Consider the following 17,784-nt stretch of genomic DNA (forward strand, 5'->3'; position numbering starts at 1 on the left):
ACAAATAAAGACTGCAACAAACTGGCATCTGCATTACCGTTCTGGTCTTGGTTGGAAAACAGCCTGCTTGCACTGGACACCGTCTTGCCGATGTCGGCAAGAGAGCGCAGGTTGGACTTCTTGGTCTGGTGACGATGTTTCCGTAGCAACGTGTACATGACTTGATCCTTCAGCTCGGCCTTCAGCTGACCGATCTCAATCTGGTTGTCAGTGATCAACTCTGAGAGAGGGAGAGGGGGGGCAGGGAGAGGGGGGACAGGGAGAGAGGGGACAGGGAGAGAGGGGGCAGGGAGAGGCAAAAGGGAATGAAGAGCATGTCAATATTGAGGACACTTGGTTTCAAAGAGCACTGTTTTGCAATGTCCCAATTGTAAAAGCACTGTACAGTCAGACACACTGACTGATGATTTTGCGTGTCTGGTGCAGTGAGATGCCGGGGCTTATGGGAAGTGTAGTTGTCTTACCGACCACCTGTGGTAGAGTGGAGGCCTCCAGGTCCAGCAGGATGGTGCCTTTCTCGATACAGTTCTTCAGCTCAAACAGACTGTGAAGGGACAGGGTGGCCACGTGGGGCTTACTCCAACGCTCTCCTCCCTTTTCCACCTTCTCCTCAAACTTTATCCACCTAGAGAGAAATAGATTAAGACAGAGAGAAAGAGAGGGTGAGAGGGTATGGGGTGGGGGGGTGAGAGAGAGACAGACCCAGAAAGAAATAGATACAGAGACAAACAGAAGGAAAGGGAATAACCTTGGTTAAGTTTGATTTTAAAAATCCTTAAATCATCATTACGGAGACGCAGGTTCTGCAAGGTAAGTTACCTCCCAATAAAGGTCAGAAGAGGAGAACAATAAAAACATCCCAACAAAGCGTTTCATATCATTTCACAGCCAAAAACAGGTCAAAGACAAAAGGAGACAAGGACAGTTCTTTTTTTCAGTTACAAAACAACCCCTCTATGTCATGCATTCCTCACTGTTCACGGAAAATAGCAGGGGATGCGGGACGACGCAATACAAAAACTGTACATTTCCATACTGAACGTGGTTCTGTCCATTGCCAAGTACAGTGGTTCTTCCTTTAAAAGTTGCGGCGTACCGCAGCACAGTTTGCGGGGTGCCGCAGAATTCTATGGCACGTCATATAAGTGGCAGCCATTGTTGCCAGAATGATGCAATTTACCACAATCTGTCGCCATCTACCACAAACGGTCGCGGCGTAAGCTCCAAAACGTTTAAAGGAAGAAAACCTCTGTAACCGTACACATCAAAGCATCTTAAAATAACCGTCTCTAAACTAAGACAAGGACCACAAACCCACTCTGGCAGTCAGATCCTTGAGAGGGAAAGGTTTATCCCTTTAGAATTCTTCTCATTTCTCCATAACAAAGAGCTATTCACCTGGTCCAGGAGAGGGTGAGGGCATGGGGTTTCCTAGGGGGATAGAGTGTCCCTATGGTCATAACTCATGCTCCACCGGGCCTCATCTAACCTCGGTCCCCCTGCCTCACCTCCATTCAGGCCCCTGGAGGGGAGAGGAGACGGGCCTCAGGGGAGGGAGGGAGGGAGGGAGGGAGGGAGGGAGGGGACACTCACATCCTAGGGATTTACTTTCCCTCTAATGGGGAGACAGGGATGAGGGAAGGGGAGGGAGAGAGAGGGACAGGGAGCTGGAACCCACAGGGAGTTTGAGGGTGGACTGAAATCTTCTAACGCACAGTTCAGACACCGAACATATGGCGAGGCGAACTGAATAGAAATTAAGAGTGGGCTGGCATGGTTGAGAGCTTTGCTTGACATACTGATTGGTTTCATACAACCGTTGCAGACTTCCTCTTTGGATTTGTGTCAAATTCAAGCATAACACCGACCTCTTGTTTTAAAGAAACCATAAAGTTTATTCCACTAAAAATACAAATAAAGATGATTCACACACCTGTGCAGTGCTGAAGTTGACGTTTGAAACTGTGAATATGATTGGTTTAATGTGTCCCAGTTAATGTAATGTGTCTTCAGATTTCATAACTCCCTTTTACTAAGGAATCAGGAAGAGTCTCCTCATCCCTAAAATAAACCATGAGATCTGTTAGAGATAGCGATATTAGGCCTACTGTGCAACGTAGACATTCAATTTGTACGCTGATGTATTGCCCATCGGTTATGAATGTTTCAACCGCTGTGTTGAGAAGGCATGTTTTTACCGTCTTTCCTGGTTTCAAAGAACACCAAAAACTACGCTAACCATGAGCGTTAGCCTCACCTGAAAATCTGAGACCATGACTGTGCTTCCGTTGTGGGTGTGGTAGAAAGCAACCTTTATTTGCATGCAATTATCATATATTAATATGCATGACCATTTCTCCCGACAGTGGAAGAACGGCTCTGGCTCGCTGCATGAAACAGAGGCGGGCTTCACCTGCACCGCACCAAAAGAGAGGCAGAGGCTGCCGAACTATCGTCAAATGTCCGACGAGGCGCACTGTTTCAGACGGCACTCTACCTCCGCTCTTCCAAAGAGTGGCATTTTTCGTTTCTGTTCGGAGTGGTGATAGCCCTAGTTCAAACACTGCTCTAAGACACTCAAGGCACTCTCAATTCAAGTATTACAGCAGGGGCTTATTGGAGGTTTTAAGTGAATGGGTGAAGGAGCACGTATCTTTCAGTATGTGTGTACATGTCTCTGTCAGTGAGTGGTAAGGTGAGAAAGAAAGGGAGGAAACAGAGAGAGAAAGAGAGAGAGAGGGTGGGGGCGAGAGAGAGAGAGGGGGAGAGAGGGGGGAGCGAGAGAATGATAGGGTGTGAGTATCAGTGTGTGGGTGTATGATAATAGATAGGCCTGCTACTGAAACTCAGAGGTGTATTGATATGTATGAAGCAGATATTTGTTTCCCTAAAGAGAATGTCCATTGTCTTCCACCTGCAATGCTGTTACTGTCTCCGTCCGTCCGTGACTTTGAGTCAACCAGGAACTCACTGCTGCTAGTAAAAACAACTGACGTATTTGGCTATTTCATTACTGTTCCTGTGTCCTAAATGGCACTCTATTCCCTATTTAGTGCACTACTTTTGACCAGGGCCCTTAGGGTCAAAACTTTATATGTATTAAGCGTATCAGAGTACTGATACTGATGTTGGATCAGATCCGTTTAATCTTAAATCATCTACATATGTAGGAACTAGCCAGCAGCATACCACCCTGCATACCACTGCTGGCTTGCTTCTGAAGCTAAGCAGGGTTGGTCCTGGTCAGTCCCTGGATGGGAGACCAGATGCTGCTGGAAGTGGTGTTGGAGGGCCAGTAGGAGGCACTCTTTCCTCTGGTCTAAAAAATATCCCAATGCCCCAGGGCAGTGATTGGGGACACTACCCTGTGTAGGGTGCTGTCTTTCAGATGGGATGTTAAATGGGTGTCCTGACTCTCTGAGGTCATTAAAGATCCCATGGCACTTATTGTAAGAGTAGGGGTGTTAACCCCGGTGTCCTGGCTAAATTCCCAGTCTGGCCCTCAAACCATCATGGTCACCTAATTAATAATCCACAGTTCACAATTGGCTCATTCATTCCCTGTAACTATTCCCCAGGTTGTTGCTGTAAATGAGAATGTGTTCTCAGTCAACTTACCTGGTAAAATTAAAAAAGTCAGTTTGCTACAGCAGGAAAAGAATTCTGCAGCAATGTGAATTAATTGACATTTTTGTAGGGGTTGACATTTTCCATTAGGGCAAATCAAGTCTGAAATGTCAAAGTGGAAATGACCAACTTTAGAAGCCTTTTTAAAACTCAAATACACTACAAGTTTGCATTTCCTGCTTTGCAGGGAAATTTACAGCAACAAAAGAGTGATCAAATTGAAATCCTACATCTGTAAAAGGCATAATGTATCCTAAATCAACACTCTGAAGCGCTGTCAGAAAGCCACCTGTCCAGAAAGAAAATCACATGGTAGGTAACTGAGGTTGTGTTCTGGGTTCACTGAGGGGACAGTGCAGTGTTGTTCATCCAGATAAGAGTGGGCAAGGAGTTCATTGAAGGACACACTATTCTCCTATGCAGGAATTCATGTTAGTAATGGGGGGGGGGGGGGGGGGGGAGGAATGTATACCGTTACATATCGCAATATTATTTTGGACGATAATATATTGATACTCCAAGTATCAATATTTTTTTTTATATAATACAAAAATATATAATAATTTGTTGGGTAACATTAGCGCTAGTCGGCTGTACCTGCACTAAAACAATTGTTCTTCCTATAGCTTGTTCTCCATCTTCAATAGTGAGCCAACATGTTTTCAGCACTTTTATTTTCATGACTGATGAAAACTAATTATCTTGCTCTCTCTGCAGCAGACATACACTGAGTGTACAAAACATTAAGAACACCTTCCTAACATTGAGTTGGGCACGTCAAATTGCAACACAGGCACAGTATCAAATTGCACCTAAATATCATGATAATATCGTATCGTGAGGTCCCTGGCAATTCCCAGCCCTAATTAATGTACGCACACGAACACTCCCCTACATCTATACACACACCCGCTACTGCAATATACCACAACTGGGTGTGTGTTGGTGACAAGGGGGTAATGTTACTAAGCCTTGATGGCCTAAGGGAGTTAAATGTGTAAAGCCATGACATTTGAACTGACGCACATGAGTGACTTGAGTGATTTACTGACCAACTGACCAAGTCTCCAACTAAAGGAAAGAGCCAGTGTGTGTGTGTGTGTGTGTGTGTGTGTGTGTGTGTGTGTGTGTGTGTGTGTGTGTGTGGGTACGGTACACCATATATGCATGTGTATAGATGACCGCTCACCTGGCTGTCTCCTTCCACTCCATCTCCTGTCCGTCGACGGCCAGCAGTTCGTCCAACTCAGTGAAGAGCTGAGGTGGCGGGGGGCCGTCATCCTCCTCACCCAGGATGAACCTGATCCTCTCTGCTGCTGCGGAGACTGGAAGGGGATGGGGAGGAAAAGAGAGAGAGAGAGAGGGAGCGGAGAGAGAGAGGGAGCGGAGAGAGAGAGGGAGCGGAGAGAGAGAGAGAGAGCGGAGAGAGAGAGAGAGAGCGAAGAGAGAGAGAGCGGAGAGAGAGAGAGCGTAGAGAGAGAGGGAGCGTAGAGAGAGAGGGAGCGTAGAGAGCGAGGGAGAGAGCGAGAGAGAGAGAGAGCGAGAGAGAGAGGGCAGGTGGAGAGAGAAAGAGAGGGAGCAAAGAGAAGAGAAAGATCACATGAGGGTCTGAGGCTCAGTGGTTAAAGCAACAACAAAAAAATCTCATGACTGAAATTTAAGCCAATCTTAGCTCGAAGGCCATATTGAGATTTTGAAATCGAGGGCCGCACAGATTGTTTTATGACCGATTAATTTGTCACAATCAATTCGCGGGCAAGAAAAAGGGCAGTTATTCGATAATACTGTACAAAGGTCCATTTTCATTTCTACATACTTTATCTACAGTAGTTTTAGACGTTCAAGTGTGTCCTGGAGTGTTTTCTTTCACCCAAAATAATCAATCATTCTTACTCAAACCTCTCATGTCATCCATATGACGGAAACCTGTCGCCGTGACGGATAACTTTAACCCCTGGTCTGAGGTAGGCCTGTGTCAGTAATATTACTGATCACTACTATTGGCGGGCATGTTGTCGTGTGCTCACTGGCAGCTCAAAGACAGGAATTCAGCCAGAAATAAAATACCAGTAACAACATGACCAGTAAATAAATGTGACGGTAAATACATGTGTATGCTTATCTCACTCTACTCTGATCTCCCTGCTTCCTAGGAGCAGTGCTTCCAGAATGAGACATACTCACTAAGCCAGAGCTGATGGAATGCGTAGCGTAAGGGAAGACAATCACACACCTGTGTGCATGTGCGTTTCAGGAAATGACTTCCTTCTCAGAAAAGGGGTTACTTGACACCAGGTGTGTGTGTGTGTGACTAATGAGTCATATCACTTCTAATCTCTCATGGACAGACTATCTGTTTACGCATAGTTCTGGGTTAACTGGGGATTACGTTTCTTAAGAAAGACCGTAAAAATGCAACACAGAAAACTCGGTGTATACACAGAGAGGCGTAGCTTCAGAGAACGTTTGTTTTTGTTGCTTTTTTAAAGTTAGAGAAGCCGATAAGCTGACACCCGGAGAGTCAGTTCGTCACAAGTAGATTTGCGAGAATAGATAGAGTTGTATTGACACCTGCTATCACGTCTATGGGTAGGAGAGGGAAAGGTTGCGCCACTCGTGTAGAGTCGATGTTCGCAAAGAGGATGTGGAAGATGTCAATCACCAGGCTATTTCTGAAGGAACAGAGTTCCCTACGGAAGCCATTAATAAGCTCCAAAGACTAACTGACTTACTGACACCTGAGGAACACTCTCACACGCCAGAGAGGGCTTAAAGGGTTAATCTGCAGTTGCAACATCCATTTTCTTTGGACTGATTAATGAATGATATGTTCCCATTGATAAATGCCCCCATGAGCTTAGTTCAACTGCCGCACACCATTCGAACCCAAAATAGAAGCTTGTTCACGCCAATGTTTAGAAATAAAGTGAATGTCACCAGACACTGTATAGCCTCAAAACACAGGTAAAACTATCATTTTGATATCATAGATGCTCAGTCCTTGCATCCCTAGCTCTGTTCATGAATTTGAGAGTGCTTACATTTCTCCAATCACATCCCTCAGCTTTTTACCGAAACAGGGGTGGGGATGCCCCGGTGTTATTGTTTCAACTTCGGATTGCCCCTTTAAGAGTTGCTTTATATAGTTCACAAAATAATTGGGAAATAATTAGCTGTGGAAAGTTTTTTTTTTTAAGTAAGCTTTTAATCCATGGCTAATCACTTTGTGCTCTATAAATACAGTTTTCCGTTGTTGTAGTTCATTATATTGATTTCAGTTCGAGGACAACTTTGTCCTGTTCCATTCCGAGATGCCCATATACAAAGTCATACTGCATAACTGCTCAAAATAAACAAAGAGGGAATAAATCACACAGTGTAAATAAATATCACATGATCCAGACAAGACAAGGGGCATCCAGAGTTATATTTTCAGTCTTGTATATGGTACACCAGACTGTTAGGACTCCCTGACATAGAAAATACAGACATAAGGGATATTTTCACTAGACTAGAGCATATCAGCTACCCTAAACACACACACACACACACACACACACACACACACACACACACACACACACACACACACACACACACACACACACACACACACACACACACACACACACACACACACACACACACACACACAGGGCCTTAAGGCAACATTTTGTCCCTCTGATGTCTGCAGTGTGTGTGCGTGTGTGTGTGTGTGTGTGTGTGTGTGTGTGTGTGTGTGTGTGTGTGTGTGTGTGTACAGGCATGCTAATGCGCATACGTGTGTGTGCCCTTCGGTCTTACTCCAGTCTGTCTGACTTTTAGGGCCTGACTTTTACAACGGAGTGTTTGTTAACGCCGTACAGAACACCATGCCATTCGCCTCCTAAATCTACCAACTGGTGTTATCAATAAAAAACGGGCCTTTGTTGCTGTTGCACACAACTCTCAGGTGGACGGCTTCACACTGTTTGCCAAAATCAACAGGATTAAGGGGAATTAGCCAGAGGGCAAAACAGAGTTTGGAAAATCCTCGAAGTTAAAATGTTTGTGCTGTAGACTTGTAGGGTAGGTGTCTGCGTGTGTTGTGGTGGCACGTTACCCATACTAAGTTTGTGTGGCGGGAACCTGGTTACTGGGATTTATCGCTCAAAACCTCTCCTTTTTCCCGGGATAAATACATGTGTGAAACCGGTCGAATATAATAAATGATTTAGATGAACAGGATGGCGTGAAATGGAACTGTTCAAGTATATGTGATGTCTAAAATCTGGCTTCTCTACGTCCTCTGCATGATGAATCAACGCTCAGGGTGGGGACAGACCCATCTCAGTACGGAGCGCAGTTCACTACGCATGTAGACCGATCATCTCATCATGGTCACTTTATTTCTTGTGACAGGTAGGCTTACATTTGCTGTGGCGTAGTCTATGCTACAGTAATATAAAGACCGAACGCGAGTCTAATTTACCCATCTCCATCTGGTTTTCGGAGGTCACCTTGTTTTTTGAACCGTATCGTTCCTGTATCGTATCGGAGCCCATGTATCAAGATACGTATCGAATCGTCTCGAAAGGGAAAGATGCACATCCCTAGTAGCTAACCAGGGTTGGTGACATGACCACACCCTTCTCGAGATCCTGCTATAGACCAAGAACAGGACCAGGTGAAGGACATTTGTGTCAATGATATAATCCTCTTCAGTGTACTGACACTTGGCGTAAGTGGCAATAGCTAAGTTCATCGTCAATACAGTGTGTCAGAGTATTTATGGTTCGGGGGGGGGGGGACCCCACGGTTCAAGACCGTGTGATGGTATTCCCTCTAGTTACCCTCTCAGTCAACCACAAAGAGCTGTTTACAGCAACATTTCGCAGACAGACAGAGAGGGTGGTTTATGGAAAAGTGTATACTACAGGTAGTCAGACAGACAGGCAGACAGAGAGGGGATTATGGTAAAGTACACACTACAGGTACTGGCTGTCTGGCTGGCTGGGTGCCTTGTCACAGCTAAAAGAGTCCCCCATCCCTGAGTCCGCCTGGTTCTGTTCCAATGCATCCCAAGCAGAGATAAGAACTCCATAAACAGCCGCTAATGCTTTGTTTTTATTTGTGTGCATGGCTCTGTGTGGATCATACACATAGAAATGTTACAGGGCAAATTAAGGACAGACACCGGCTGAGATATAAGATACCATGGACCACACATTTCAATCAAGAGTATCTCTATGGATCAGTGGCGGCTGGCGGGAGGAACCCTAACCTAACCCTAACCTTAGCAAGCAGTTGCTTTTCAGCAGACAGTTTGTTGACGTTATGACCATCTGTGGAGCATCTACAGACGGAAAATCCGAACTATCCACATTAAGTGTGACCGTGCATTCTGTCCGTCAAAGTTATACAAGACCATAACTCCGTGATCTCCGTCTACCTCCGCTTGGCTTCCCTTTCAAGTGTGTGTACTGACGGTCACGTCCGTGGGGTCAGCAGGATCTTTCAACCGGATCTCAACTCCATCAGTGACCCGAACAGAGGAGAATTAATCTTCCTCTCTTCCCCTTCCTCTCTTCCTCTTTTCAACCACCAACTAGACATACTGCTACTTCCGCTTGCCGCTGTGTTTCTGCAGCGTGATATTCTCTTTACTGCTGTTAGGCCATCCACTTTGAGCCCCGAAGTAATAAAACCAACATTAAGGGTGTAACGGTCGTCTTTAGGTGAGAGATTGGACCAAGGCGCAGCGGGTGATGAATACATAATGATTTATTTAAACAAAGACGAAACACGAAGAACACTTGAGAAATTACAAAATAATAAACGAAGTCAACAGACCTGAACAAACGAACTTACAAAATACGAAGAACGCACGAACAGGAACAGACTACATACACGAACGACAAAACGAAACAGTCCCGTGTGGTAACATATACGGACACAGGAGACAACCACCCACAACAAACAATGTGAAACAACCTACCTATATATGGTTCTCAATCAGAGGAAACGTCAAACACCTGCCTCTGATTGAGAACCATACAAGGTCAATTAACAATGACACTTAACATAGAACAAACAACACCGACTGCCCACCCAGCTCACGTCCTGACCCACTAAACACAACTATACAAAAGGAAAACAAGGTCAGGAACGTGACAAAGGGCTATCAACACGCCGGATTAAAGCGGTTAACCCACTGGGCCGTCAATTGAAAATAAGAATTTGTAATTAACTGACTTGCCGAGTTAAATAAAGGTAAAAAAAAAAAAAAAGAAGTATTACTCATTATTTCAAAGGTTAACTGCACAGTCAAGAGAAACCCTGAATGTGTGAAAGTTGCTTGTGGTGGTTTGGATTATTATGGTTTTGACACGTCTCTATTTGACGGGACACCAAATGAGTTATCACAGACAGAAGAAGGTATGGCACGAGTCTATCATGAGCTTCTGTGTTAGTCACATTTAGGACAAGCATCTCTGCCCATTTATTCTCTGGTTTAAGCCTGCAGTATAGAAATAACTCCACTTGGATTTATTTTGTTGAGTGGTCTAGTGTGAACCAACAGCTAAAAGTAACACATCCGTGAATACTGATGTAGTGAGGTTTGGTTAACAACGATGTGTTACTAGGCAATACTAGGCCAGGGGAATTAGGTAATAGTTTCTCAGTCAGTGATGCTGTCGATGAACAGTTTGTCAGCCATCCCAAGGCTGACAAACTGAGCGATCTACCAAATCTATCTAATTAAATGGTTATCAGGATATTCATGAGTGAAACAAGAACTGGTTGGTTGATTATTCCCTATAGTTGTATTCACTGCTTAATTACAGTATATTGGCTTGACTTGTTTACACTCATTTTATTGGTTGTGATGGGTTCTGATTTCTTAACCTTTGAAATAATGGTAAATCCTTCTTTTTTTTTTACCTTTATTTAACTTGGCAAGTCAGTTAATTACAAATTCTTATTTTCAATTGACGGCCCAGTGGGTTAACTGCCTTGTTAAGGGGAAGAACGACAGATTTTTACCTTGTCAGCTCGGGGATTCGATCTTGCAACCTTTCGGTTACTAGTCCAACGCTCTAACCACTAGGCTACCTGCCGCCCTACTTATTAATTTCACTGAGGGAGAGACGGTAATATATAACGTTATTGTTAGCCATTAGGGATCCTATGGGAGGAGAAGAGAAACAGTCTGGTACAAGTCACCATGACAGCCTTGAGTTGGAGAGGAGTGAGATATTTGGACAGAGGTCAGGTCAGATGAAGTGGGGAAGAATATAGATCACTAATCTGCTGGATAGCAACAGAGGTGTATTGGCTGTTCAGATCTGTAAGGAGGAGGCTCAGCATATGAGAAAGGGTTAAATATCAGTGCTTATGTCAATATGTTCTTTGTCTTATGCAGCTGTACGACCCAGCGGGTAAATAAACTTGGTTTGAGCTCGATTAAGCGTCTCTGAGTTTTTTAACTCTGTTTATTTAGAACCTAACAGTTGAAAGATCCATAGATCTATTCACTCCTTGTTTTTACTAGTGGAGATGCATGCTGGGTAGTGTAGTCTCTGCTGGCATTACTCACTGAGAGGTTTGAGGATGTTGGGTGTTGCCTCATCAGCATTCTCTCCGTCCGTTTTGTCCCCCTCTACGTTCTCCGCCGGCCTCTCTTTCCTCTCCTTGTGGCTGGACTTGCGTCGGTGGCGCCGTCTCCGCTGGTAGCTCTTGGGCACGTGTACGCCGATGTACACAGTGTGGTGACCTGAGGGAGAGGGAGAGGGGGCACAATGCAAAGGTCGCAGGTCAGATTAGGACGACTACAATTACTATGCCAAGGAAATAACAGTAATCCTGCCATGCTGGTAATCCGCGTCAAACGGAAGAAATGCACAAAATCAATGAGGATCAGTTGGGTAAGTAAAACTGTGGGATAGACAGGGATGGGTTAGATTTGACAGGGGGAGGGTTGGATGTCAAAGAATACATGTAGATGTATGCCTACTGATCGATATGGCTACCTGCCTTTAGGTATGAATTAGGCTGTTACCAAACAAAAGTTATCTGACAAAACAACCTTTGTTTGTCAAGCTGTTTCCCCTTGGGCCAGTCCGACTGGGATCTGTCCTCATCCTGACACATGCTGGGGATGTAAATAAATTTCAACCACTTCCCGTGCAGCAGCTCTGACAGGAAACTGCTAAACATCTCCAGGAAGTCATTTCAGAGAGAGAAAGAAACAGTCCCACAGAGCCAGATGCTCCAGCTCACAGATTTTTGTATCCCAGCCTGGTCAAAGTTCTTTAGGATTGTATACACGATCCTAATGTACACTAATATAGGTATTGGTTACTCTCTGTTATTATCTATCCATAGTCAGTTTAATAACTCTACCTACATGTACATATTATCTCAATTACCTCGACTAACCAGTGCCCCAGCACATTGACTCACATTGACTGAATTATTTTTTGGGTTGTTAGGTTTGTTGGTTAGGTTAGGGCTTGTAAGTAAGCATTTCACTGTAAGATTATGTATTCGGCGCATGTGACAAATAACATTTGATTCGATTTGGTTGGCATGGGTAATCTATAGAAAACAGAACTCACACCTCACTCCCTAGTGCAGGGGTGTCCAACCCGGTTCCTGGAGAACTACACTCGTCTTATCAACCAGCTAATTATTCGAATCAGATTAGGGTTGATTAGGTTTGGAGTGAAAACCTACTGAATGGTAGCTCTCCAAGAACAGGGCTGGAAAGAACTGCCCTAGTGTGATCTCACACACACATGCTAACATGCTACATACTACATTCTAACATTCTACATGCCTATATGTAGCATTCACAGTGGATTTAGGGAGTCAAGTGAAGACATTTTACAGGCTGCTTTTTAAATGTTGCTTATATATTTTCATCTTATCTGAAAGTAGTATTATGAATATTATATTATAAACTAGGCTTTACGAAGGTCCCTTAAAAATCAGAGCACTGACTACATGGCAGGACAGGCTGTCTTGGGATGTATTAAAATACGAGCGAAGTTGAGTTCAACCAGGGGTCATCCACCAAAAGGCGAAATCCATTCAAACATATGGTTGGTCGTGACTGAGTAATGTGGCTTTGAGGGATTTCACATTCAGTTTGACTGTGGCTTTCTGGCTGTTGATTATTTTCACTGTGTGGCTCCATGTGAGGTGAACTCTGGTTTTGGAGTTTCTTTGAACTGGGGGAAGTTCTAAGAGACAATCTCGCAGAAAGGTGAGATAGCTGGCAGATATGGCTGTGTACACACTGCCTATCATAACTTACACTGTGGCATGATTGTCTCTCTTTGTGTGTGTGTGTGTGTGTGTGTGTGTGTGTGTGTGTGTGTGTGTGTGTGTGTGTGTGTGTGTGTGTGTGTGTGTGTGTGTGTGTGTGTGTGTGTGTGTGTGTGTGTGTGTGTGTGTGTGTGTGTGTGTGTGTGTGTGTGTGTGTGTGTGTGTGTGTGTGTGTGTGTGTGTGTGTGTGTGTGTGTGTGTGTGTGTGTTGGCCATTGGGGAGATTAAAGGAGTAAACATCTTCATGGGGGGAGTAGGGCAGGCATTACATCGCTTGATAAACCTGTGTTATGCGCTGCACATCTTTATCTTCAATATTAATCCCTCCTATACTTCATCTCGATATTAGTGGGAAAACCACAACAATAGAGAACCAATAGAAGACACAGACCTGGAGAGAGAGTACTACGAAATAGGGTAGTGGAGAGTGACAGCTGGCAAAAAAGGATGACGCAGGAGAGAAAGGCGTGGGAGAAGTGATGGAGAGAGGAAGAGCGAGGAAGGAAGAGAAGGGAGAAATAAGAGGGGTAGACTCGTGGAGTTGGTGGTTGAGAGGCATGAGAGAAGGAGACGTTATATAATAACATTGTAAGGCATCATAGACGTCACAGAGGCTCAGTGCTCTTACCTTCCACTTCCTCCTCGTCACAGACATGCTTGACGAAGGACGCACCTCTGTCCAACACCGCCTCATCCTCCACCCTGCAAGAACAACAACAGGAACACTGTGAGAACAGGGAAATAGATCTAGAACACTTGTAGAACAGGGGAATCAACCTAGAACACTAGTAGAACGGGGGAATAACCCTAGAATACTAGTAGAAAAGGGGAAAAGACCTAGGACACTAGTATAACAGGGGAGTAGACCTAGAACACTAGTATAACAGGGGAGTAGACCTAGGACACTAGTATAACAGGGGAGTAGACCTAGAACACTAGTATAACAGGGGAGTAGACCTAGAACACTAGTATAACAGGGGAGTAGACCTAGAACACTAGTATAACAGGGGAGTAGACCTAGAACACTAGTATAACAGGGGAGTAGACCTAGAACACTAGTATAACAGGGGAGTAGACCTAGAACACTAGTATAACAGGGTAGTAGACCTAGAACACTAGTATAACAGGGTAGTAGACCTAGAACACTAGTATAACAGGGTAGTAGACCTAGAACACTAGTATAACAGGGGAGTAGACCTAGAACACTAGTATAACAGGGGAGTAGACCTAGAACACTAGTATAACAGGGGAGTAGACCTAGAACACTAGTATAACAGGGGAGTAGACCTAGAACACTAGTATAACAGGGGAGTAGACCTAGAACACTAGTATAACAGGGGAGTAGACCTAGAACACTAGTATAACAGGGGAGTAGACCTAGAACACTAGTATAACAGGGGAGTAGACCTAGGACACTAGTATAACAGGGGAGTAGACCTAGAACACTAGTATAACAGGGGAGTAGACCTAGAACACTAGTATAACAGGGGAGTAGACCTAGAACACTAGTATAACAGGGTAGTAGACCTAGAACACTAGTATAACAGGGGAGTAGACCTAGAACACTAGTATAACAGGGGAGTAGACCTAGAACACTAGTATAACAGGGGAGTAGACCTAGAACACTAGTATAACAGGGGAGTAGACCTAGGACACTAGTATAACAGGGGAGTAGACCTAGAACACTAGTATAACAGGGGAGTAGACCTAGAACACTAGTATAACAGGGGAGTAGACCTAGAACACTAGTATAACAGGGGAGTAGACCTAGAACACTAGTATAACAGGGTAGTAGACCTAGAACACTAGTATAACAGGGGAGTAGACCTAGAACACTAGTATAACAGGGGAGTAGACCTAGAACACTAGTATAACAGGGGAGTAGACCTAAAACACTAGTATAACAGGGGAGTAGACCTAGAACACTAGTATAACAGGGGAGTAGACCTAGAACACTAGTATAACAGGGGAGTAGACCTAGAACACTAGTATAACAGGGGAGTAGACCTAGAACACTAGTATAACAGGGTAGTAGACCTAGAACACTAGTATAACAGGGGAGTAGACCTAGAACACTAGTATAACAGGGGAGTAGACCTAGAACACTAGTATAACAGGGGAGTAGACCTAGAACACTAGTATAACAGGGGAGTAGACCTAGAACACTAGTATAACAGGGTAGTAGACCTAGAACACTAGTATAACAGGGGAGTAGACCTAGAACACTAGTATAACAGGGTAGTAGACCTAGAACACTAGTATAACAGGGGAGTAGACCTAGAACACTAGTATAACAGGGGAGTAGACCTAGAACACTAGTATAACAGGGGAGTAGACCTAAAACGCTTGTAGAACAGGGGAATATATCTAGAACACTTGTAGAACAGGGGAATATAACTAGAGCACTTGTAGAACAGGGGAAAATAACTAGAGCACTTGTAGAACAGGGGAATATAACTAGAGCACTTGTAGAACAGGGGAATATAACTAGAGCACTTGTAGAACAGGGGAATATAACTAGAACACTAGTAGAACAGGGGAATATAACTAGAGCACTTGTAGAACAGGGGAATATAACTAGAGCACTTGTAGAACAGGGGAATATAACTAGAGCACTTGTAGAACAGGGGAATATAACTAGAGCACTTGTAGAACAGGGGAATATAACTAGAGCACTTGTAGAACAGGGGAATATAACTAGAGCACTTGTAGAACAGGGGAATATAACTAGAGCACTTGTAGAACAGGGGAATATAACTAGAACACTTGAAGAACAGGGAAATATAACTAGAACACTTGTAGAACAGGGGAATATAACTAGAACACTTGTAGAACAGGGGAATATATCTAGAACACTTGAAGAACAGGGGAATATAACTAGAACACTTGTAGAACAGGGGAATATAACTAGAGCACTTGTAGAACAGGGGAATATAACTAGAGCACTTGTAGAACAGGGGAATATAACTAGAGCGCTTGTAGAACAGGGGAATATAACTAGAACACTTGTAGAACAGGGGAATATAACTAGAGCACTTGTAGAACAGGGGAATATAACTAGAGCACTTGTAGAACAGGGGAATATAACTAGAACACTTGAAGAACAGGGGAATATAACTAGAGCACTTGTAGAACAGGGGAATATAACTAGAGCACTTGTAGAACAGGGGAATATAACTAGAGCACTTGTAGAACAGGGGAATATAACTAGAGCACTTGTAGAACAGGGGAATATAACTAGAGCACTTGTAGAACAGGGGAATATAACTAGAGCACTTGTAGAACAGGGGAATATAACTAGAGCACTTGTAGAACAGGGGAATATAACTAGAGCACTTGTAGAACAGGGGAATATAACTAGAGCACTTGTAGAACAGGGGAATATAACTAGAGCACTTGAAGAACAGGGGAATATAACTAGAGCACTTGTAGAACAGGGGAATATAACTAGAGCACTTGTAGAACAGGGGAATATAACTAGAGCACTTGTAGAACAGGGGAATATAACTAGAGTGCTTGTAGAACAGGGGAATATAACTAGAACACTTGTAGAACAGGGGAATATATCTAGAACACTTGAAGAACAGGGGAATATAACTACAGCACTTGAAGAACAGGGGAATATAACTAGAACACTTGTAGAACAGGGGAATATAACTAGAGCGCTTGTAGAACAGGGGAATATAACTAGAGAGCTTGTAGAACAGGGGAATATAACTAGAACACTTGTAGAACAGGGGAAAAGACCGCTAGCAACATCAGTGTTTCCCAAACCCATCCTCATGACCACCAGCAGCCACTCCACATTTGTTAATTTCCAACACGAGTCCGCCTGATTCAACTTATCAAGGGCTTGCTGATAAGTTGACTAGTTGACCTGAATCAGTTGTGCTAGTACTGGAATAGGTAAGATATGTGAAAAGGCTGGGTCAGAGTGTCTTGAGGACAGGGTTGGGAAACACCACCCATACGTATATATGCACGCATGACTAAGTCGCTTTGGATGAAAGCATCCGCTAAATAGCATATACATTATTATCATTATGATTATTTATTATTATATTATTAGATCAATAGAGAGAGTCTGTAGCAGTGAGAGCAGTATGTGTGTCATGAACCTAACATCAGAGGCTCCTCTGAGCAGAGACTCCTGTGGTTATGAGGGTGACACAGACACACATGCCTTACCCCTCCAGCTGGCTTCTTACAGTGATCTGCCCTGGCTGTCGGGATTAGCCTAGCTTTACTTAGAACACTAGTTGAACAGGGGAATAGACCTACAACACGTGTTACACACACACACACACACACACACACACACACACACACACACACACACACACACACACACACACACACACACACACACACACACACACACACACACACACACACACACACACACACACACACACACACACACACACACACACACACACACACACACACACACACACACACACACACACACACACACACACACACACAAACAAAGCTTCTTTACTGCAGCTACCTGCACTGAGAGACAAGTTACTAGATCAAAGGCTCAATGTTTATTTACATCAAGACTGTTATGAGCTCCGTTGTGAAATGTATAGTATGATCACACCACCTACCGTCTATTGCGTTTCCAAATGCGTGCAGAGAGAGAAAAAAAAGAACACGAGCAGATCGATTAAACAAGCGAATAGTAGAAAGACTCATTAGATGCCGTGTAAAGGGCCTCGAAACGTGTTCTATGCTTATTTGTTCATTCCAGGGGCGACAAGTGCGTAGAAGGAATAGAAAGAGTCAAATGTGCTGCTGTTCATTCAATGGCGAAGTACTCTATAGCTAACCTCCGCC

General features: G+C 44.0%; 1 protein-coding gene across 2 annotated transcripts in view; it reads right to left on the reverse strand.

The window, feature by feature from the left end:
* Positions 1-17,784, reverse strand: part of LOC139552025 (electrogenic sodium bicarbonate cotransporter 1-like) — a 76,148-nt gene that overhangs the window by 43,421 nt on the left and 14,943 nt on the right. For both annotated transcript variants that reach the window (XM_071363363.1, XM_071363364.1), the window contains exons 2-6: positions 13,568-13,641; positions 11,207-11,383; positions 4,817-4,952; positions 465-625; positions 38-220 (exon numbers count right to left, since the gene is read on the reverse strand). In XM_071363363.1, the coding sequence (XP_071219464.1) occupies positions 38-220; positions 465-625; positions 4,817-4,952; positions 11,207-11,383; positions 13,568-13,641 (731 nt within the window). The remainder of the gene's footprint in view (positions 1-37; positions 221-464; positions 626-4,816; positions 4,953-11,206; positions 11,384-13,567; positions 13,642-17,784) is intronic.

Source organism: Salvelinus alpinus, chromosome 24 (genome assembly GCF_045679555.1).
Source record: "Salvelinus alpinus chromosome 24, SLU_Salpinus.1, whole genome shotgun sequence".
Classification (NCBI taxonomy): Eukaryota; Metazoa; Chordata; class Actinopteri; order Salmoniformes; family Salmonidae; genus Salvelinus; species Salvelinus alpinus.